Below are 22,781 nucleotides of genomic sequence, written 5' to 3' on the forward strand. Positions count from 1 at the left end.
CCTGAAGAAGACGGAGACTAGCTACTCCTGTTCCCGAGCCTTTCTGTGCCAGCGGCCCCCCCGGAGAGGCAGCAGCGCCACCTGCGACCTGCAGCTGCTCCGGCAGAGGCCCAAAGGGGGCGGGGGCTGCGGCCCCGGCCGGAGGGGGCGCGCGCGCCCCGCCGTCAGCGAGTTCAATGTCACCTACGTGGTGGAGCGCAGCCCCTACAGCCACCTGAGCCTGACGCAGCTAGTGCGACCCGCCGCAGACAGGAGCCTGAGCAAGGCCGAGAGACAGGACCTGAGGCGGTGCCTGCTGGACGAGGAGGACGAGGCAAAGAGGAAGTGGGCCGCCACGGTGGACCGCTGTACTAAGAGGGTTCTCTTGAGAATCCACCAGAAGTCCGTGAGTCTCCAGAGGGTCCCCGCCATGGCCTTGTCATTTCTGTGATGCGTAGTCAAGCATTATGGCCTTTCTTCTGTGCGCTTGGCACCCTCCCCGCTGTCTGCCTAACTCAGGGTCCAGCCCCCCGCCACCTCCAGTTTCCCCCCTGCTTTCATTCATTCTCTTTCTTTCCTGTGTCCTCTCTCCCGGGAAGCTGTTTGTTCTTCCCCGAAGCCCAACGCTGATGCTGACCCGGAGAAGGGCTGTCCGAGTGCCCGGGTTTGGCCTCCTTCTAGGGGTGGCTGTCCTCATTCCCAGCCATCACGTCACTTGACCTCAAAGACACTGATTCAAAACAGAGGATATTTTGCCCTCAAAAGAGAGGCTTATTGTTTTAGTTAATTGAAACAATAGGAACCAGCTCGTGGAAAGATTGCCATCATCACCAACTTGGTGGTTTGGAAATGTTGGCTGTTTCTTTTATCAGTAGACGCAAATGGAACGTTCTTAAATCTAAAGGAGAAAAAGATGAGAGTCCTTTTCTCTGAAGTTGATGTTCTTATCTTTTTGATCGAAGCAACAGAGATTTTTAAATGCCCTCCGCTTCTCTGTTCTTTTGTACATGGCAAGGAGTAAAGCGCTTCTTTTCGAATAATAAAACATTTTCCAGTTTGTCAGTGAATTACCTGTTTGTAAAACCTGTTTTCAGGGCATGACTTATTTTAACTTGAGAAAACAGATATGTTTCCCCCTGGAATTCCCAGCCGACTTCTAGTTTGCACAGTAGCCCATAGCAAATGGCACAGAGAGAAGAGCATTGTGGGCTTCCTGGCCCTGCTGCCCCCTGGCAGCCTGCGAATGCCCTCGGGGTTGCTGGCCATGGCCCCTCCCGGTCTGAGGAATACGCTACCTTGCAACCGCTTGTGGGCACCTTCTCCAGCGTTCGTTTATATTCATGAGTAAGATGTTCTACCCCAGATGATGACTGTGATTTAAATTCACTCAGTAAAGTTCTGCTTTTGCGGACATGGAGACTGATTGGCCAGTGCCGTCCTTAAGCTGACCATCTCTGTTCTAAAAGAGTGCACAGGTCCTTCCTCAGCCCTGATGTTTTCCAGATGTTCCTGTCTGTGCTGACCTTGCTCAGTCTCGTTTTCCATCTTTTCACATTCCTGTCGGCCTTCCAACACTTCTGATACTATTAGTACCAACTTTTCTTTTGGTTCTTTCAGCATATCATGGCAATAGATTTTGGTGGTTGTGTTTTGTTGTAAAAGAACAGAATTCTTTTTTTTTACTCATTCAATTCTGACCCATAAATCTTTGGTAAAATCTTGTGGCTAACCAATCTTGGTATCATTTACTTTTTACCTTCAGAAGTGTTCTGTCCAATTTATGTACCTCTCTGCCATGGGACGTGACCTTGGCAGAACAGATTCACCTCTTTGTTCGTTGATGACTCAGCTCCGTGAGTTTGAATCATGTCATACTGAGAAGTTTTCCACTATAGTGCTCAGTTGAGCACTATAATGTGTTCGTGGGCACCTCAGGTTGTTGATTACCAGGCTGATGATATAACTTTATCAAGATTTTCTGTCCAGAAGCTATATTTCTCAGATTTGTGCTAATGAACACTGTGGGACTTGTGATTGATTCCTTGTTGACACTGACTATGGACAGCTGAGCAATTTTTTCCCTTGTAAAGGTGGCACTATGTAATCTCTATTCCAAGTGTCAGCCAGAGACAGGATATTCTTTTTTTTTTAAATCCTCACCCAAGGACACTTTTACATTTTTGTTCAGATAGAGTGGGAGGGAGAGAGAGGAAGAGACAAAAACATCAACGTGAAAGGGACACACTGAGTGGCTGCTTCCCCCACACAACCCCAACTGGGGCTAGGGACAAACTGCAGCCGAGGTACGTGCCCTTAGTGGGAACCAAACCCTGGTCTTTCTGGACTGTGGACTGACGCTCTAACAGCTGAGCCAAACCGGCCAGGGCGAGACTGGATATTCTTAAAGTACTATGAGCTTGTGGCTGTACTGGCCAGTATTACTACTTGTTGAAATTTGTATTTGATGCTAAATTAGAAATTTGCACATACCTTTTATTGTAAGTGTAGTTGTACAATCAGGAAAACAAATTTTTCTAACTATTCAGAGAAAATAAGGGAAGATAATGCTAAACATCAGAAAGAAGTTGTTGTTTAGTTTCTAATGTGTTTTTATTGATTTTTTACGAGTGAGAGGAAGGGAGAGAGAGAAATACTGATGTGAGGAACACCGGGGTTGGTTGCCTCCTGCACACCCCCCTTGGGGATCGAGTCCAAAACCTGGGCTTGTGCCCTGACCAGGAATCAAACCAGGGCCTCTCAGTCCATGGGATGATGCTCAATCCACTGAGCCACACCAGCCGAGCTTCCTGTTGTTGTTTAAAGATAGAGACAATTTCTTCACTTGGTTTAGTTTAAACATCTTTTTTCTAATCTTTCTATGGTCTATCTCCTTCATTTTATCCCAAAGTGAACAGTTTCTTCTACTCTTTAACCTTCATTCTTTTTGTCTTTCAAAAAAATGCCATATTTGCTTGATGAAACCTCAGGGAAATGACAATGCATTGTCATCACTGAAAATGGTCACTTGTCTTGCTTGTTGTTTGGTCATTCAGTTTTGTTTGGTGAAACAGACATGCATGACATTTTGGAATTTTGTCCGTTTTTAAAATTCAACCCTACCCTCCAAAAAAACATGTTTCAACTGCATGCCCATTCCATTGCCTGGCCCTCCTCATCCACAAGTATCTCTCTAAAATGTTCTTACAGTTACTGTTCAGGAGAAGTACGGACTTCAGAAACCTCATTTAGGCCTCATTTATGGAGACCACCAACGTCGAAGATTGGTTGGCTCTCTGTCACTGTTCTCCCCGAAGTCTCTTTTCTCTGTCAGAGGCTTGATGTTCCTGAGAGAAGCAGAGCATAGTTCCGGCAGTGTTCACTGTTGCTCTGCTCTACAGCGATCATGAAGAAGCGTTTCCAGACCTCTGAGCAGATCGCTGGGAGAGGTTTTAGTGGATGGTTCAAACACCCAGCTCGCTCTGGAAGCTTTTTATTTTAGGAATAAATGCATACAGCATTCATACAGAGATATAAACGCACCTCTGATTTATTACAGTTACAGTTTCCACATGAATTCTTTGTCAGTTATTTCATATGCGTCAGAACTGACATGCTGGGCTCCAGTGTGGCGGTGGATGCTGGAATTTAAGACAAGGAAATGCAAAAGCCATCAAATGACGAGGCATCTGGGTGCCTCACTGCGCCCGTGAAGCCCTGAGTCACAGGAAAAAGAGCTACAATAAAATTACTGTCAGTGCAAAAACGAGAAAGTCTATTTGGCATTTTAAGCTAGAAAGGGAAATTAATGTTAAAAAGAAGCCTAGAAGAGGTGTTCATAACACTGCTGTCCAGGTCAGGGGGTTCGGTGAGTATTTTTGCAGCAAGAGGTCTTTCTGTTTTTATAGACTAGATACAGGTCTAGTTAAGTTGATAAGGGAAGTCAGGTTGTCCATTTATATGGAATGTAAAACGAGAATGGTGTTCGCTGGGCATCGTGTCTGGTAGTTTATTTAAGGCAGAAACAACAGCTGTGGTGATGGAGGACAGTTGTGACATCCTGAATGTTGGCGATCCCAGAGTGCCACTTGCATCTCCTGGGCCCCCCTCCTGCCACCCTGCTCTCTCTCACTTTCCGACCCATTCCGGGGATGCTCTGGTTTTACGCTCCCAGAATATAAGGCACAGAGCTAAGTTCTGGTTCTTCATTTGCATGTTTAGAATGTTCTCTGAGCCTAAACTTCAGTATAACAACTGTTGGGACAAGCTGTCGTTTTCAGTGTGGCCCTCATGAGAAGCAGTGAAGGAAACGAGCTTCCGGGAGTGCTCTGTGCCAGGGAGCGCAGCAGCCGGCAAACACGTGCTCTAGGTAGTGTTTTACGGGTGGGAACCAGAGCTCAGAGAGCTGAGGTATTTTACCCGAGGTCACACAGCAAGTTAGTGGTGAAACCAGGATTTGGATCCACATCTGTGTGATTCCAAAAACCTAGGCACTTTTCTTCTGGATGTTTCTTTTTTAATTTACTTAATATATATTCAAAGTACATTAATTTTTTATAATTTTTTTTCCTTTATTGATTTTAGAGAGAGAGGAAGTGAGAGGGAGAGAGAGAGAGAAACATCGATGAGAGAGAACATTGGCCACCTCCTGCATGCTCCCCACTGGGGATCGGGCCCACAACCTGGGCATGTGCCCTGACCAGGAATTGAACTGGCGACTTCTTGGTGCATGGGTCGATGCTCAACCACTGAGCCACACCGACCAAACTAAAATACATTTATTTTAAATAAGTAGTGTTTAATGCATACGTTGTGCTGTATGTTTATCTCTCTCCTATTTAATAGCTGTTAACTAGTTCTCTGAGAAACCAATTACACAATTTATAGAACCCAACTCTGCTATTCAGCTTTTATTACCAGTTGTTTAAAAGAAGATAATCCATTGTAACAAGAATTAGTGTGCTTTAATATATATATTTTTGGTGGGAGCAGGGTCATGAGGATGGTCCTTGAGTCGCTTTTGCTAGTAAAACTGAAGGGAATTCAAACCAAGTTTTGGAAATATAAAAAATCCCTGAAATATGTGCATTCCATAACATTGGAAACCAGTGAAAGAACATTCAAGTTTTTATTATGTTCCTGTTAAAGTAGAGTGCAGTCAGAGACAGTCACTGAATCGACATTTTCCTTTCTGGGCGAATGTGGCACCTTCAGCCCATACACGCTGACAAAGGGTCGTAATCAATGAGGCGGTGGTGCGATGGGGGAGTTACAGCAGTTTAGGCTGGGCCAGGAAAGCAGGGAGTGAGTAATCCCCTTGGCCTGTTCAGACCACTGTAAACATGACCCATTTTCCCCTTCTTAGTGGTTTAAAGCTAAACAAAGAATCTGTTAGAAAAGCCTACTGTCGGATCTCAGACCTGGGTTTCCAAGCCTCTGAGCACATGGGTTCCCCTCTATCACTACCGTGTGCCATTGATGGTAAGGGGGTTGCGGGGGAATTCTGTTGCTAAGAGACAGGGAAACTTGGAGCAGTTAACACGTGAATTGTTTTTTGCTGTATTTCTTTTAACCAGTTGGTTTTTGCCTGTTTAGGGGATTCTGGACCTCTGGTGTAGGCACAGTTCCAGTGGCAAGTTTCCTTATAACATGAATCATGTATTTTTTTTTTCCTCATCATTTCTCGTCCTACGTCCATCCTGTGATGTATCTGTGATTCAGTGACGTCCTGCAAATGGGAAGTGCGTCGGGTTGGTGCCCTGCGGGCTGACCGCAGCCTAACTGTCCTGCCCTTTCCTCTCCCCAGAGAACCTGCAGTTTTGGAGGATTTGACCTGACGAATCGTTCTCTGCACGTTGGCGGTAATAACTCTGACCCAATAGTGAGTATACATCAGTGGGAAAGCAAAAGGTTCGGTTCAAACGATGTGGTCGACATGTAGTTTCACATCTAGTCACTTTGAGCATTGATACCGGGCAATCTTGTCCTCATGATCCTAAATCATATTTGAAAAGAAGCCCTTTGCACCCATCTTTTAAAAAAACTTTATGGAATATATTGGAGTGATATCGGTTAATATAATTACGTAGGTTTCAGGTATACAATTCTATAACACATCATCTGTACATCGTATTGTGTGTTCCCCACCCCAAGTCAGTCTCCTTCCATCACCGTTTGTCCCCCCTTTACCCTCTTCTACCTGCCCCCCCACCCGTTTCCCCCTGGTAATCACCAGACTGTTGTCTGTGTCTAAGAGTTGTTTTTCTATTTTTTTTCTTTGCTTAATTCCTTCACCTTTTTCATTTAGCCTCCTTCCCCTCCGCTTAGAGACGCTTCTCTCTTCCACGGATGAACCCCCACCTCCACCTCTGGCCTCACCTCTCTCCTTGTAGGGGCCTCTTCCTTCACTGCCTGTTTCCAGTTTCCTCCTCGTCACACATCCGCTGGGTTTGGCCTCTGGGTCTCACACGAGCGTGTGTTCACATGGCTGTTACACACGCAGTGCCACAGGGTGGAGCCCTGTGTGATTGGGGTGCAGAAGCATTTGCCAGAGTTTCTAAAAACCAGTTTTCTCATAGGCCAGGTACACAGCCCCAGAGTAACCTAGGTCTGTCTGATCTGGGGTGTCCTGAAATGAACCCCGTCTCCTGGGGCCAAAGCAAACCAGACTCCTGAGGGCTGGGCTTACTGGCTCCTCTGACTGCTGCTCCTGGGTCCCAGTCTGGGGACAGGGCGCCGCTGTGCTGCCCAAGTTCTGCTCCCCGTCTTTCCTTGCGACGGCCCCGGGGGTGTAGGTGAGTTTCACGTGCAGTTTTATTTTCCCCTCGTGCATTTTGTCAGGAAATTGCTTTATACTCTCATGATCGAGTGTCAGCTAAAAACACCCATCTGTGTGTTTTGAAGTGTTGGAGAATTTCCTGGAAGAATAAAACTATTTTATTTGGATATCAACTTTTATTGATTTGTAAACCCCTAATTCTATGTGGTTAATCTTTTAAAAAATGGGAGAAAGTATGAGTCTTTTTTCTTTTACTCTCCAGGGAATGCTGTTTTCTTTTTTCAGTGAAAAAAGATGAGGAGTGACCACAGTCTAATTTTTTCAGAAAAGGAAGTCGACTCCCTTAGGAGTTGACCGCACCAAGTGCCACCCCAGTGCAGATCTGCTCAGATGCTGACTTGTAATGACTGAGATTGCTCCTAGGTGATCTAGTCTTGTTGTCTCTCTCTTCCACTGCTGGGACTATGTGAGCCTCGGTTCATCCCAGTCACTCCTTATAGATGAAATGCAGCCCCCTTGGGTATTTAAAATGATGAGGGAAAAGTATAGCTGAGAAGGAATATAGTAAGGTTAAACGAAGTAAAAAAGTATCTCACATCCATTTTAAACAAACACAAGCCCTTAGTGAGTAGCTTTTTGTTTTTAATCCAAAAGATAAATAACATGCACCTGAAACTAATATAAAATAATATTGAATGTCACCTGTAATCGAAAAAATTTTTTTAGAAGTTGAAAAAACAAACAAAAGTTAAAAATGATGACTAGCACTGAGTTAACATAGGAAAATGTCAAAATCCTGGGGGATGCCACTTTTTCCTGGGGCATTAATGGTCTGGATAATAAAGCTTGTTTGGGGACTTTATTTTCTGTGATTAAAGCACTTATTTGTTTTGCAGGGTAAAGAAGGAGAAGTTGTGTACAAGGAAGTCATTAAATCACCCACCACCTCCCGCATCTCTCTTGGAAAGAAGGTCAAATCCGTGAAAGAGACAATGAGGAAGAGAATGTCTAAAAAATACAGCAGCTCTGTGTCTGAGCAGGTACGCGGCTGCTGGCAAAAGGCCCCTCGGTTCATCCTGACACAAGGGACGGCGCGGATGCTCAGTCTGGGACTTTAAATAGTGCTAAATACAGGCGTCCATTGGCACGAGCCTGGCTCGGGGCCATGCTTAGTGTATGTAGACAAACATTTACTTTGCCCAACATTTATGACCCACGTAGGCTCTTCCAGCACCATGCTTCATGCTGGGACTAGTCAAGGCCGGCTGACCTCCTGCGTCCAGATGGGAGGAGAGACAGACATGTAAAAAGTGGGTTATTCTTTAGTGCAGTAAGCAATAAAATTTGAACACAAAGGAAGAATTTTATTTTCTGAAATAAATCTCGGTACAAAATGGATGCCGCCAGAATCAGACCTTAACAACAAAAAAAAAGAAAATGAAAAAGACACTCAAGTTCTCTTAGGCAGCATGAGTTGATCTGGAAACACACAGCACGTCTGAAAAGTAAACTCAGAAAGCGCTTCCTGGCTACAGGACTTCGATGGTGATCATGTTTCCCTGGGGATGTTTCCACTAACTGCTCTGTCCGCAGCCCTTAAGATAGCACAGCACTGATCCTCTCCAATTCTGTAATCCCATCACCAGAAAGACCAGTTTCTGTCTGTTGTGTGGGTGGGTGGAGGGAGTAAAGACACGTGGGGAGCATTAGATTCGCAGTGCTCTCTCCTCCTGCAGCTCTACAGTATTCATTGTGTAGTCTGTTGAAGTCCTTGTGTACCTGGTTGTCTACTTGAAATGTGCAGGTAATGCTGCTGTGTCTACCAAATAAAACAGGGAAAGCTGACATTTGGGCTCAGCTGCTGCCCTCTGGTGGGCATAGTAAGCTAAAATCCAAGCAGCTCGTGGGCATGACTCAATACCAGCTAGCCAGCCCGGTCACCATTCACACAAAGCCTACAGCATCCTCCGTTTACTGCGGTGGTTCTCACAGGAGGTGGGTGGTTTTGCTCCCCCACCAACCCCAGGGCATTTGAAAGGCACAACTGGGGTGGGGTGGGTGCTACTGACATGTAGTGGATAGAGGCCAGGGAGGCATTTTAGAGTGCACAGGACAGCACCCCCACTAATGCACTGGGCAGCACCCCACAAGGAATCATTCGTCCACAATGCTGATAGTGCTCAGATTGAGAAACCCTGGCTTATTAGACCTACAGGGGAAGTTGGGCTGCCTCCAGTGTGTCTTCTTGACAATTATTTTCTGTGTTCTTCGCATTTCTCATCCCTGTGGGTCTGGGAGTGATGGTGAGTCTTTATTTCTGACCAGAAACAAAGCAAACTGTGCAGTCTCCTAGGAAGCAAATGTCATGCCGGTGAAGGCAGCGCCTCTGATTTAAAGCACTTTATATAGTTGGCTTTTCCCCTAAAAGCTCATGTAAACTTAACATCTGTAGGGGTTTTCTGCTTTATGGATCATGAGCATAGAACTTAAATGTCATTTGAGCATTTTTCTATAATTTCACTATTATACACCCACCTTGTAGTCCCAGTTCTCTGTTTCTTTTAAAAGCAGGCATTTCACATAAGTGAGAAAAAAAGAGAGAGAAGGAATAAGTAACCGTTATAATGCTTTTTGGGGGAAAGAGGATTAATATTGCAAGGTTTTAACTTTTTAGTAAGTATACCAACCATTCTGGTAAGGATTTTTGTCTGCTCCATTCCTGCTATCTACCCATTACCCGGAATACTATAAATATGTGATGAATAAATTAATAATTTGAAAAAGCATTTAAAAACATACATCAGAGAGGTAATTGAATATCACTATTTTTTAAAGTACGTTTTTATTGATTTCTTTTTTAGAGAGAGAGAAACATCTATGTGAGAGAGAAACATTGATTGGCTGCCTCCTGCATGTCCACACCCCCCCCCCCACCACCACCACCACCACCAGGGATTGAGCCTGAAACCTTGTCCTGTCCAGGAATTGAACCCAGACCTCTCAGCCCACTGAGATACACTGGCTGGGCAATATCACTATTTTAAAAAAAAGAAAACAAAAACGTGAGCATTTAGCCAGAAACATTAAAAAAGAGAGTGTAATTGGATAGATTTAATCTTATGATTTAGGAATGAAAGTGTATTCAGGAATTCATACTTTACAGCTTCAGCAACTTCCAAATAATGGCACCTTTGTTTTTGAGGCTGTCTGCTTACTTCTTTCCTTAAATGTAGAGCACAATGTATCTTGGGTCAGAAGCTGCTATGGTTGTTGACCTTAAATGTTTGCAGGACCCGCGGAATCCTGTTAAAGCCCTTCTGATGATTCGGCACCATGTAAATAACAGGTTTTGTTTAGATGGTTTGCTGCTCACATGGCTGTGGAATATGCCAGAGAGGTTTCTGTTGTGGCAAGTAAACCGTTCTCACTGCAATCTTTTGTTTTTTGTTCTTTTTCAATTCTTCATCTTTTCTAGCATGATATTGAAGCTTTTTTTTTTTTTTTTTTTTTTAATGTGTTTTTTTAGAGAGAGAGAGAGGAAGGGAGAAAGGGATAGAAACATCAATGTGAGAGAGAAACATAGATCAGCTGCCTTCTGCACGCCTCCTACTGGGGATCGAGCCCGCAACCTGGGCATGTGCCCTGACCGGGAATCAAACTGGGACCTCTCAGTTCATGGGATGACACTCAGTCCACTGAGCCACACATGCCAGGCTCACTACAACCTTTTGAAGAGAGACATCATCGTACCACTAATCAAATGAGCCTGCTGTACTTATATGTGCAGACAAGGGGCCACCAAGCTGATGACATAGCCACTCCCAAAGTGATCCCAAAGGGTCATCCCAGCTTTTTACTAACAACACAAAAAAGAAGTGATAGAGACTAAACCCTGGGAACAACTGATAACTAAAACCTATGGAAATTTCATCATAGACTGAAAAATGGTATTTTTGCTATGTATCTGGGTCCTAGGTTGGTATTTCATTAGCCAGCTTCATTAATGTGTATAAATAGAAGCATAAGAAGCTGGTCTTTCTTTAAAACAAGGAATATGCATATTTTTAGTGTAAATGTTTCCCTTCAAATAGATTGAGTATTTCCTGACAGTGTTCCCAGATACATTGCTAGTGGGTTCTGCTTGATATGCATTTGAGGTCCAGCTTCTTGACTGGACCATTGAGTATGCTAAGAGTTTCTAAGCCTTTAATGAAGGATTTTGCCTAGAAGGTAGATAGGTGTTTCTCAGGGATTTCAAGAACTTCTGTTTGGGCATGAAAATCATTTTTAAGTGCTCAATTTATAGTTACACAGGTGACAACTTTAAAATGGAGCAAGGGTATAGATTGAAACCGGGGGTGAATACTGATTATGGCATCAAATCTGGGTATAAAAATGGATTTGATTCATATCGTTGATGGCTAACTTGCTTTGAATTACGAAATAACAGTCATTCATTCCGATGAAATGTAATTTTATTGAAATCCATTGCAGGACACGGGCCTCGATGGAATGCCTGGTTCCCCTCCATCTTCCCAGCCTGACAGTGAACACATGGACAAGCCCAAGCTCAGAGCCGGAGGTTCTGTAGAGAGTCTGCGGAGTTCTCTGAGCGGACAGAGCTCGATGAGTACGTCCACTTTGTAATCATAGATGGTTTCTTTTGGAATCACAATCAGACTTGCTGGGTGTCAGGTTCAGGCAATTTAAAAATAAAGAAGCCCAGGTTCCTATCCTTAGGGTGCTTCGAAGAGATAGACCTACAAAATATTGGGACCTAGAGTCATGTTTATTCAGTCGATGTACAGCAGTGGCCAAGAGCGGGTAATGAATTTCAATCAGAGAAGATAGGGAAAGCATCTCAGAGAAAGGATCTGGAGAGTGGAGGAGGATAAGTCAAGTATTCAAGGTTATGAAGAGGACTAACAAAGTAAGAGATGGAGGAAGGGAGAAGTATAAAAGTCACTGATAACAAATGCTGGTCTACCGCTCTGAGCAATGGTGGTGTCGGCAGAATGATATGGGGGAAGGTATCACGTTTAAATCCACCACTATAACTGGCCTTGGGCAAGTTATTTGACTTTTCTGAGTCTGTTTCTTCACCCTTGAAATGGGATAAAAATAGTATGCCTGACCAGTAAGAGGTCTGAATGTTACGGGCTTGTGATGTCACCTGCATCCCCAGATCATAAAGATAACTTGCGGAGTCCCACTGTGCAGTTAGGGCTTGATTAGGGGTAATGATCAGAAAACTCAGATCCCCCTCGGACTCATAACTCGGTCCTGCTTCTGTCCTGACATGGTTGTGGCTCACGATTTTGCCCTTAGTGTCCACCTGCAGCTCCGTCAGTGTTTTCCAGCTTTGCTCTGAGGGACATCTGTGTTTATGCTTCTTCCTGTGTTTCCTGTACAGGTGGTCAGACAGTGAGTACCACTGATTCCTCCACCAGCAACAGGGAAAGCGTCAAGTCGGAAGACGGTGACGATGAGGAGCCCCCCTACCGGGGCCCCTTCTGTGGGCGCGCCAGGGTGCACACCGACTTCACACCCAGTCCCTATGACACAGACTCGCTCAAGCTCAAGGTGTGTCTCTCTCTGGTCTTATACCTGGGCTCTTTCTTCTTTAAGAGGCATTCTGTTCTTGCTGTTGAATGCTGGGCTGCTATGATGCATACTGGCCAATGTCTTGGCTACCTTACTAAGCTGCTCTCTGTAGTGAAAAGCAAAACAACCAGCCAGCATTTGGGACAGAGGCAGGTCTTGTGTCAATCCTCTGTCCTCACCTCCTCATCCTCATGGCCCTGACCTCTGACCGCAGCTTCTCTCTAGAATTCCTGTTGCCCTCCAGCCTCCAGTTTCTATGCTTTCTCCTACTGAAGAAACCTTGCTGCCTTCTCTGTATGGTCAGTAGTATTTATATGGGATAGACGGAGTTCCACAGAGTATAGGGAACAATTAGAGAGTGGGGATTGCCACTGGTATTTGATTGGGGGAAAATTCTTTCTCTAAGCACTAGGAGCTCTGGACAATGGCAAGGCATTCAGAGAGCCAGGTTCCTCCCTTCTAGCCATGAGCACTAGGAGACATGTCACCCTGTGCTGCAGGAGGGTGGAGGGTATGAGACCTCCGGCCTATGTGGAATCTAGCACAGTGACTTGCAGAACATTAGTTCTAGCCTTCAGAGTGTTTTTACATCTGCATCAATTCATGATACATGCTTAGAAATGTGGTTAATGGAAAGATCTTTGTTCCCTGGGCCACAGAAAGGAGACATCATCGATATTATCAGCAAACCACCCATGGGCACCTGGATGGGCCTGTTGAACAACAAGGTTGGCACCTTCAAATTCATCTACGTGGATGTGCTAAACGAGGAAGAGGAGAAGCCCAAGCGCCCCACCAGGAGGAAGAGAAAGGGAAGACCACCCCAGCCCAAATCCGTGGAGGATCTCCTCGATCGGATTAACCTGAAAGTCAGTTTCGTCTTGTTCTGGTCACATATTGTCTCTCCTTCTAAGCAAGCACGAGGACACTTTTAGGGAAGGGTAGGGGGTAACCCCTGGTTTGTGGGTCGATGCTCTAAATGCTGAGCCAAACTGGCCAGGGCAGCAGGGGGTAATCTTATCTCATCCAACAAGTGTGGTCTATGACATGAGTAGCCATTATTCTACAGAAATAGTTGCCCCTATTCTATTGCTGCCCTTGACCTCTGCTGTGGGTGTTAGCTAAGCCCCAGGCCAGAATTCACTATTAATTCCCCGAGAACAGCTTTCAAAGCACTCTGAGCTTGAGCTACTCCCAGGAAGGATCGGAAGCACAAACCCCTAGCTTCCTGCTCACTCAGCTCCACAAAGGCTCCGAGGATTCCCTCCTCCCACATGTCCCACCCTCATTGCCAACATCTAGTCGGGTGGGGCTTCCGTGGTAGGTTCTGTTTCCTCCTTGCAAAACTGTCTTGTTTCGGGGGAAGTCACAGGCCTTACTGAGTTGGATTTCAGTAGCTCTGAATGAAAGAACAGCCTCGTGCACTGTACACTGTGGTGTTAAAGGTGTCCGCTCAGAGCAAGGGCGCCATGGAAATGCAAGCCATTTTCAAAACAGAAGTGGGGCCCGTCTCAGCCTGCACAGTACAGCTTCTCAAGCGGGATTAACGAAGCACCCCCCTTGTCTGCTAAGCCATAGGACTGAGAGCTTACAAGTGGTACTTACTAATCTTCCAAGTAGCATACACATGGCTGTGGGAAAAGCTGAGGCGTTTGAGGCTGGTTGTGGGTCACGGATCACGCGGCTGGGCCTGCTGACCCCCTTCTGTGTTCTTTCCCTCCCAGGAGCACATGCCCACTTTCCTGTTCAATGGATATGAAGATCTGGACACGTTTAAGCTCCTCGAGGAGGAAGACTTGGACGAGTTAAATATCAGGGACCCAGAGCACAGAGCCGTTCTCTTGACCGCGGTGGAGCTGCTCCAGGAGTATGACAGTAAGTCCCCGCACTGTTGGAGCGCCACTGTCAGTGACCAGGCCTCCCGTGAGCACCCAGCACACACTCAGGTCCCCAGAGTCACTCATCTGGTCCCACGCTTTCCAAAGCCAAGGTCAATTCGGTATTATGTCCAAAAGTACAAAGACATAAATTCCCAGTGCAGACCTTCCTGGAAATGGGGCACGAGAGAAAACCTTACTGCTGTCATCATTCTGGAGTGCTTCTAGGTAAGATGGAGGAAAGTACTGCTCTCCGTGACTGAGAACTGAATGGCAGTTTCCTTAAGAAGCAGTAGATGTCACGTGAGGAAGGGTTGGGATGTGCAGCCTTCCGCGGGTCGTTAGGATAACCTGGGCACAGAAGTGGCCGACAAGCGGGGAGTATGTTGCCCAGTCAAGGGTTAATTACTCCTCAGAGCACAAGAGGAGTTATTTTCTTATTGAGTAGGTTGGCTAATGAACAAATGGCTAGTGAAGAAATGACATTCATCAGCTTTCGTTCAAGCAGGTGGACGTGGCCGCAGCAGATGCACGGAGCAGAGAATTCTCATGACAAAGGCTCGGCCGCGGCCATAGCGTGTTGTTACAGCCCATGCCCGGACGTCACTGGGCTTTCAGCTTTATGAAGTCTATTTGAATACACTATCCTTTGCTCCATTAACCTAGTCTTATCTTGCTCTTTATTCTTCAATCTGACAGCACAAATATTCCTGAAATTATTCATCACAAACGGAGCATCCTTTCCAGTTACTGAATTCAAATGCATTTTCTTTCAAGTGCTCTGCTTCGGGGATGTCAGTAGCTAATAGCATTTCTATTGTTAAGACACACCAAACCATGGTTAATGGTGGAGGAAAAAATTATACATTACTGAAGGCATCAGGCCCCAGAGACAGGGAGGCAAGTGTCTCAGCTCAGTTACACTCGCTTCTACTTAGTAGGACCTCCCTCTGAATTACCTGATACAGGGGACCACATGCCATCACACAGGTGTCTGAATCCCAGGTGGACACAGTGCCTTCAGGAGTAGATTTGGAGAGAATAGTGTTTTGTAGTGAATATCACTTTATAACCGGGTCTCTTTAGTACTGGAGGTGTCTCTTGGGGGTCTGTGGCCAGATTGTGTGTTAAAGAGCCTGGCCCAATGCCTGGTGTGGCCAACCAGCTATATTAATAACAATTAAAGTTAAATCATCTAGTCTCCTGGACCACTTCTGCTGTATAAAATAGCTCATTTGCTCTTCCACTGAGAACAGCTGGTTTATCAACCCTATCCATCACATTTCCGGTACCATTCGGAACATACGAGGAACAGTGCTAAGACGGAGTATAAGGCAGGATCTCTGCTGAGTCTCTGTTATGTCTCATTGGCTCAGACTCATTGTCCTTCCTGGGATCCCATCCCGAGTTTGCACCAGGACGCATTTTGTAAGGGGGAATCTTTGCCCATCGTGATGCTCACTTGGAGGAATAAGAAGGGCTCTTTGCTTCTTCATAAACCCCGTTCCAAATGCATGCTGTCCCACGGTCCGCAATGTGCCCGGTGCACAGGGCAGCACTTCCTTTTATTGGCCCCAAGACAAAGGCTTCCAGGGCTCGGGTGCTCATTAGTGACAAGGCTCTGGATCCAGACGATAAGATTTTGCACTGAGTGCATTTAAATTCTGTGTTTAAGAAATATCCTAAGTCACTGATCATTTAGAGGAACACAATGGATATATGTCAAACTAAATTCCTGTACATTGGACAGATTCAGAGATCTCCTGAGGTCTTCGAGATGTTGCAGGTTTTTCTTAGCTCCCATGAGGCAAGAGGCACATCTATCAACCTGTCTTGTTGCACCCACGGCTGGGCAGTGCCAGCCTTCCTACAGGGTTCAGTTGTCCGATAGCAATTCCTTACATTGGTCCCAACCCACTGTCCTAGGTCTGCCCCATGAAAGCTCTCTTCTTTAAGAAAATAATTTTTATAAGCATTTTAATGAGCAGTTACTTCAAATATGCAGAAAAGTACAGAGAAAAATAAAACGGATCCACGTATCCACTTTCTAAATCCAAATAAAGGAAACATATGTTGCTTTAAGTTTTTTTCTGTTAAAGAAAGAAATGTTACAAGCCCATTGAAAAAATTTCTTTTTTTTTTTTTGCTATCCAAAAATTCCCTTCCCTTCCCTTTTTTGTTTCTGGGGTAACTGCTCCGCAGAAAATGGAGCATGTCCTCGTGCACAAGAACCTTTTGGCATTTGGATATCTCATCAGTATCTCGGCACACTCTTCCTCAGTGTGTGTGTGTGTGTGTGTGTGTGTGTGTGTGTGTAGATCGGGGTCGGGGTCGGGGAGAGCTTTAGCCCAAGCAGAGTGCCTGCAGGGCCAGGTTTGGGTCATCCCCCAGGAGGGTTTCAGCCCCACACCCCAGTCCTCCGCTCCTGTGTGTGAGAATCTTCATGGGTCAAGCTCACCTCCTTTCCTCTTTGTACCTTGACATTAGCTGTAGTAAGTGCAGGGAGAGGATGTGGCCCTGATTCTGCTGCACCTGTAAGGGGTACCCCCCCCCTTCATTCCTCCTGGTGAAGGAGGGCATGTTGCTTGGGAAACTCTGGCTTTTACTTTTAGGGAATTTCACTAAATTTGATAAGTTTCTGCTAAGTAGCAGCTGATTGAGTCTTTTAGGAAGAAAGTGACAGCAGCCCCTTGACATGCCTCCTGACTATAAACTGAACTGGTTTTCAGGCAATCTGAGTGACGACCCTGTCCCCCCGCATAGCCTCAGGGACTGCGCCGTGTCTGAGGAGGCTGGCATCCCCGTGAGGCAGACACAGCCCGCGTCTTCATGCAGTGGCCGGGGACACGTTTTCTGTTTTATTCCCATTGGTCAGCACTTTGGAGCCTGTTTTAGCTGAAGCAGTAACTGCACTGTCTTGCCAAGGACAAACTACATTGACTCCTCTTCCTGGGTTGTAACCGATAGCTCCAAGCCCTCATTTTACACGTATCATTTTCCTAAATAACATGCTGGGCTGGGACAGAAACCACCCCAAATCCACAGACTCTTCCACACCATGAGGACATCTCTCTGGAATGTCCCACTTTTTGTGCAGGAGCAGGAGAAGGATTTGCTCTTGTACTTCCAATTAGTTAATTTTTCATTAATCATATTAAAAGCAGCACTTCTTGATTTGGGGGTCTAGTTTAAGGGCCCCGCCACAAAGTCTGCCATGGTCGCTGTTATAACATGCCCTCCACGGGAGAAATGTGAGCAGGAAGTGGCGAGTGGTGAGCAGAAGCAGCTGGCACATCTGGGGTGGCAGCCCTCCCTCTGCCTTCCCACAATTTATGTTTTTAATGACCCGAGAAAAGGCATCAGATTTCTGGCTTTTTGGTTTCTCTCTTCTTTGTGTATGTGGTAGAGTGAGGACAAGTGATGAGAAAAGGAACCTAATAGAGTGAGGACAAGTGACGAGAAAAGGAACATAAAGTCGTTCATCAAGCACCTAGTTGTTTTATGTAGATGTTTCCTTGGTTTCTGTGCTGTGCGGCCAAACACTCTGCGTAATAGGCAGAGATGTTCTCCGTGTAACCTCGATCCCAGCTCAGGCCCCATGCGTGTAACCTCGATCCAAGCTCAGGCCCCACGCGCGTAACCTCCATCCCAGCTCAAGCCCCACGCGCGTAACCTCCATCCCAGCTCAAGCCCCACGCGCGTAATCTCGATCCCAGCTCAAGCCCCACGCGCATAACCTCGATCCCAGCTCAGGCCCCACGCGCGTAACCTCGATCCCAGCTCAGGCCCCACGCGCGTAACCTCGATCCCAGCTCACGACCCACGCGCATAACCTCGATCCCAGCTCAGGCCCCACGCGCGTAACCTCGATCCCAGCTCAGGCCCCACGCGCGTAACCTCGATCCCAGCTCAGGCCCCACGCGCGTAACCTCGATCCCAGCTCAGGCCCCACGCGCGTAACCTCGATCCCAGCTCAGGCCCCACGCGCGTAACCTCGATCCCAGCTCAGGCCCCACGCGCGTAACCTCGATCCCAGCTCAGGCCCCACGCGCGTAACCTCGATCCCAACTCAGGCCCCACGCGCGTAACCTCGATCCCAGCTCAGGCCCCACGCGCCCGTGTTGTGCGGCGTGCAGGGGGTGCTGCTGGCTGAAGAAGGCCACGGACTCCCCACGCGACTCGCTCTAGGCAGACTTTCACCAACGGCTTCTCTTTAGCAGGGTTTTAGAATGAGGACGTTCAGCATTCAGTCACCCCCTGCAGAGTGCTCCTTCCTCAGTCAGTGTCGCAGTGAGGGGCTTCCTGAGCTTTTCCTGCCCTGTCCCTTGAGGAGAAACGCTGACCAAACACAAAGGGAGAAGGCAGGAGGGAAAGAACACCCTTTGACTCAATTCAAACAGTGGAGACAGGAGGATTTTTCCTGGCGCCTCCTTGGTGGAGGGGTGCGTGTCCCCTTCTAGCAGCCTGATTTCGTTGAGATAATGCAAGGGCCAGCCCATGTCACCAAGGCCAAAGAATGCTCATAAATTGTAAAAAAATTCAATATTTCACTGGACACTTTTATATCAGCTCCTGAATTTGGAAAGCATGTGACAAATAACTTGAAACACAAATCTCAGAGATTTCTAAAAAGCATAGGACCCAGCAGCTCCTGTGCAAGGGGCATGGTCACTCTGCTTCTACCCCGGGGCCACCGCTCAGAAAGGATGTGGTCGCCCTTTCCCCACTGTTGATACAAGCTCCGAATTCCCCCGAGTCATCCTCTGGGTAACTCAGAAGACATTGACATGCTCCAACCATGTACTCTCAGTCTCCAAATTTATCTTCATGTGATACTTTAGTTGAAAAGAAAAATGTTCTGATTTCACTCATTCATTTTTTTTTTTTTTTAATCCTCACCCAAGGACATTTTTCCATTTTTTTGTGTTCAGATAGAGTGGGGAGGAGAGAGAGAGAGAGAAACATCAACATGAAAGGGACACATCGAGTGGTTGCCACCCGCACGACTCAACCAGGGCCGGGGACAAACTGCAACCGAGGTACATGCCCTTAATGGGAACCAAACCCGGGTCTCTCTGGACCGCAGGTCAACGCTCTACCACTGAGTCAAACCGGCCAGGGCTCACTCATTCATTTTTATCTCATTTACGTGAAAATAATGAGTATTCTTCCAGAAGTCCAGGCTTAAAAATGTATGGTACACACCCTGTCCAGTTTTGCTCAGTGGTTAGAGTGTTGGCCCACAGATCAAAGGGTCTCAGATTCGATTCCCAGTGAAGGGCACGTACCTGGGTCACAGGTTCGATCCCCGGCCCCCGTCGGGGTTGTGTGGGAGGCAACCAATTGATGTGTCTCTCTCACATCAATGTTTCTCACTTTCTCTTCCCCTCTCCCTCCCTTCCACTCTAAAATGGTAGTGGAAAAATATCCTCGGGTGAGGATTAACAAACAAACAAAAATGAATGGTATGCATGGTTATGGCGGAAGATAAAACTGGGATTTGGTTGACTTTGAAATCTTTGCTTTTCATTTCCCTTTTGATTCCATGCTTTGTGCTCGCCTCCTCCAGGTAACAGCGACCAGTCAGGCTCCCAGGAGAAGCTGCTTGTTGACAGCCAGGGCCTGAGCGGATGCTCTCCCCGGGACTCCGGCTGCTACGAGAGCAGCGAGAACCTGGAAAATGGTAATGTCGGCGCAAACAACACGTGCGTCTTCGTGTGCAAGCCACGTGGGTCGTTTCTTGACATCTGTGCTTCGGCTAATGACTCTCTTTCTTCCTCTGCCATTTGGAAAATACTGACAGTAGAGGGAGGAATTTTTCCAGGATTCCTGGTGCTTAATTAAGATCCTTAGGAAGAATGAATACCCCTCAGGAGCCTAGGCAACCGATGTTCTTGTCTTTCCATCCTTCTTAGGACATAAATGGAGTGTTCAGGACTAAACTTGGGTGTCAGAAAGGGTCCCTCAACTTTTCATTGTCCTGAAATTCTTAGACTCTTAGCACCCAGTGTAGATCATGGAAAGAGCCAAGGGGTTTAAAGTGAGGAGACCCGGGTTTGAACCCTGTATAGAACATTTATGAGCTGAAGACTTTGGTCAGATTACTTCATGTCCTTGAGCCCCTTACCTCTGACACAGCAAGATGAGTTGCTCTTTCATAGGTTGTTGTAAGACTTAAACAAAGCTATGATATGTTAATGCCACCCAGCATTTATTCGACACTGACTTAGCTGGGCAGCAGGCGAGGTGCTTCTGTGTGTATTACTAATGGTCACTCAAACCCTGTAAGGCATGTTTTATAGATGAAGACGTTCAAGCTCAGAGAGATGATATAATTGAAGCTACTGCTCTTTTCCTTTAGACCATTTCTCTCCCCTGGCACCACTCTGGCTCATAATAGGCTCAGTCAATATTTTAGACCTTACTTTCCCAAGCCATAAGCATCTTCAAGTCCATACTGAACTTAGTGTCATCATGCTTCACCCAGTGGTGTCTTGGCTTCACTGAGCTTTAAGCCAGAAGGGATGCAGTTTGTATTTGTTTTAATAAGTACCTTCAAAAACCATGGGTTGATTAAAATAAGTGGACCTATCTTTAAACAAGAAACAAGACAATACCAACCAGGGAGGACCTTTTGGCATACTTGTGTGCTTATTTATTCTGAGCAGCAAGAATGTCTCAGCGCTTGGAACTATCCTGTAGGGGCTCTCATTTCAATATGAGGATTTTGAGGAGCCCCTCTGAGAACATGATGCCAAGCCAGGCGTGAAGGTACCATCATCCTCCCTCACCTCAATTTTTTGCTTCTGTACATAGTTAAGCCTGGGCAGGGCACCCTCGGGGTTCGGGCTCTGCCGGTGAGGAGGGCAAGCGTGCTCGGGGGTCAGCCACAGCGACTCCCTCAATGGAAAGTCAAAGATTACAGTATGAAACTATCTAATTAATATTAAAATAAAGTGGAAAGACTATCCAAACAGTTATTGCTTCACTTTTGTGGAAGCTACATCTCTGAAAATAAATCTTAAAATTTTGCAATTTGCTTTTTTTTTTTTTTTTTTATCCTCACCCGAGGATATTTTTCCATCTTTTGTACAGATAAAGTGGGAGGGAGAGAGAGAGAGAGAAACATCGACGTGAAGGAACACATCGAGTGGCTGCCACCCGCACGACCAACCAGGGCCGGGGACAAACTGCAACCGAAGTACGTGTCCTTAGCGGGAACCGAACCCGGGTCTCTCTGTACCGCAGGCCGACGCTCTAACCGCTGAGCCAAACTGGCCAGGGCGCAATTTGCTTTTTAAAAGTTTCTGACCAGCTACAGAGAACACAACTACCCACATCTAATATGGTACTTCGTTCTCTTTCAGAGAGCATGCCTGTGGGCTCAGAGTCCTGGTGCCCACACCACATCGTTGGGCCAGCCCTACCCATGGTCTAGTTACTGGAAGTCATTAGAGAATGTGTGTTTTTGCCCTTAGCTGGAGCACTGAGTCCCATACCCACTGCAAATGATGGATTCTGAATCAGTGGCTTCCTTATAATATGTTCTCCATAGTTATATGCACATGGAAGACATTCAATAAACAGACTTCAGCACAATGGGATCAGCCATAAATTTCATTTTGGAAATTTCATTTTGTCATAAAAGTAGACAATGAAGGTCTGAAATTGCCAGAAGTTTGCAATTCAAACAAACTAAAAGTATTGGACTTTTTTTTTCTTCATCTTTTTGGCTTTGTCCACTTCCCAGCTAAGGACATGATACCTTCCCTGCCTTTGTTTATTTAAATTTTAAACCAGGCTAAACAGTTCTGTTCTAGTTCTCACTGGGAAAGTGTGTTCATTGAAGGGAGAAATTAATGCAAGGTGTGCTTAAAGGAGCCAGTTCTTATGCAGTTCGTACTTCTGGTTTGGGCGCGCGTGTGCCCAAAGCCCTGGGTTTTAACTGAGATCCGTGGTGGGGTCCCGCGGTCGTCAGGGCGTGGGTAGGGGAGGAGGGCTTTGGTGGTATGAGGGATGGTGGCCACCGGGCAGGTGGGGTTGTGCCCGGGCTTTGCCTTGAGCCATCCTGCAGCTTTGATCTGTTTTATAAACGAAGCTTCATTAAAAATACTCCTGCTTTGAAAATCACTTATTTTTTAAGTCCAATTTTCTGAAAAAGAATGATTCTGTTACCATGATGAACTCAGTGCTCATCTTTTCCTTTCTGACCTCTCCACCAGCCTAGTTTATAGTTAACCTCCAATATCTGTGCCTCCTGACTGCTGGGTGAGGCGAATAAATTCCATCTAAAATACTTGCAGCTATAAAACCTTTACACAATAAAATCCAGCTCTTGAGTGTTGGGAACTATCAGGTCCATAAGGAAAACCGTTTACCAGGTGGCCCATCCACCCATCAGGGTCACAGAGCAGCAGCACCTCAGTGTCTCCGCTGCAGCCCGAGTCTACAGCAGTTACAGAGTGTGTGTGTGTGTGTGTGTGTGTGTAGGGGGGTGGGGGCTGTTAGGACAGGAAAGCAGCCGATAGGAAATTCTGGAAGGGACT

At 46.3% G+C, this 22,781-nt stretch overlaps 1 protein-coding gene across 2 annotated transcripts in view; it reads left to right on the forward strand.

The window, feature by feature from the left end:
* The window catches only part of SASH1 (SAM and SH3 domain containing 1), a 171,406-nt gene that overhangs the window by 140,386 nt on the left and 8,239 nt on the right, over window positions 1-22,781 (forward strand). For both annotated transcript variants that reach the window (XM_036249202.1, XM_036249203.1), the window contains 7 exons: window positions 5,783-5,857; window positions 7,651-7,794; window positions 11,249-11,384; window positions 12,168-12,337; window positions 13,018-13,227; window positions 14,083-14,233; window positions 19,805-19,918. In XM_036249202.1, the coding sequence (XP_036105095.1) occupies window positions 5,783-5,857; window positions 7,651-7,794; window positions 11,249-11,384; window positions 12,168-12,337; window positions 13,018-13,227; window positions 14,083-14,233; window positions 19,805-19,918 (1,000 nt within the window). The remainder of the gene's footprint in view (window positions 1-5,782; window positions 5,858-7,650; window positions 7,795-11,248; window positions 11,385-12,167; window positions 12,338-13,017; window positions 13,228-14,082; window positions 14,234-19,804; window positions 19,919-22,781) is intronic.

This window comes from Molossus molossus, unplaced genomic scaffold (assembly GCF_014108415.1).
Source record: "Molossus molossus isolate mMolMol1 unplaced genomic scaffold, mMolMol1.p scaffold_m16_p_8, whole genome shotgun sequence".
Classification (NCBI taxonomy): domain Eukaryota; kingdom Metazoa; phylum Chordata; class Mammalia; order Chiroptera; family Molossidae; genus Molossus; species Molossus molossus.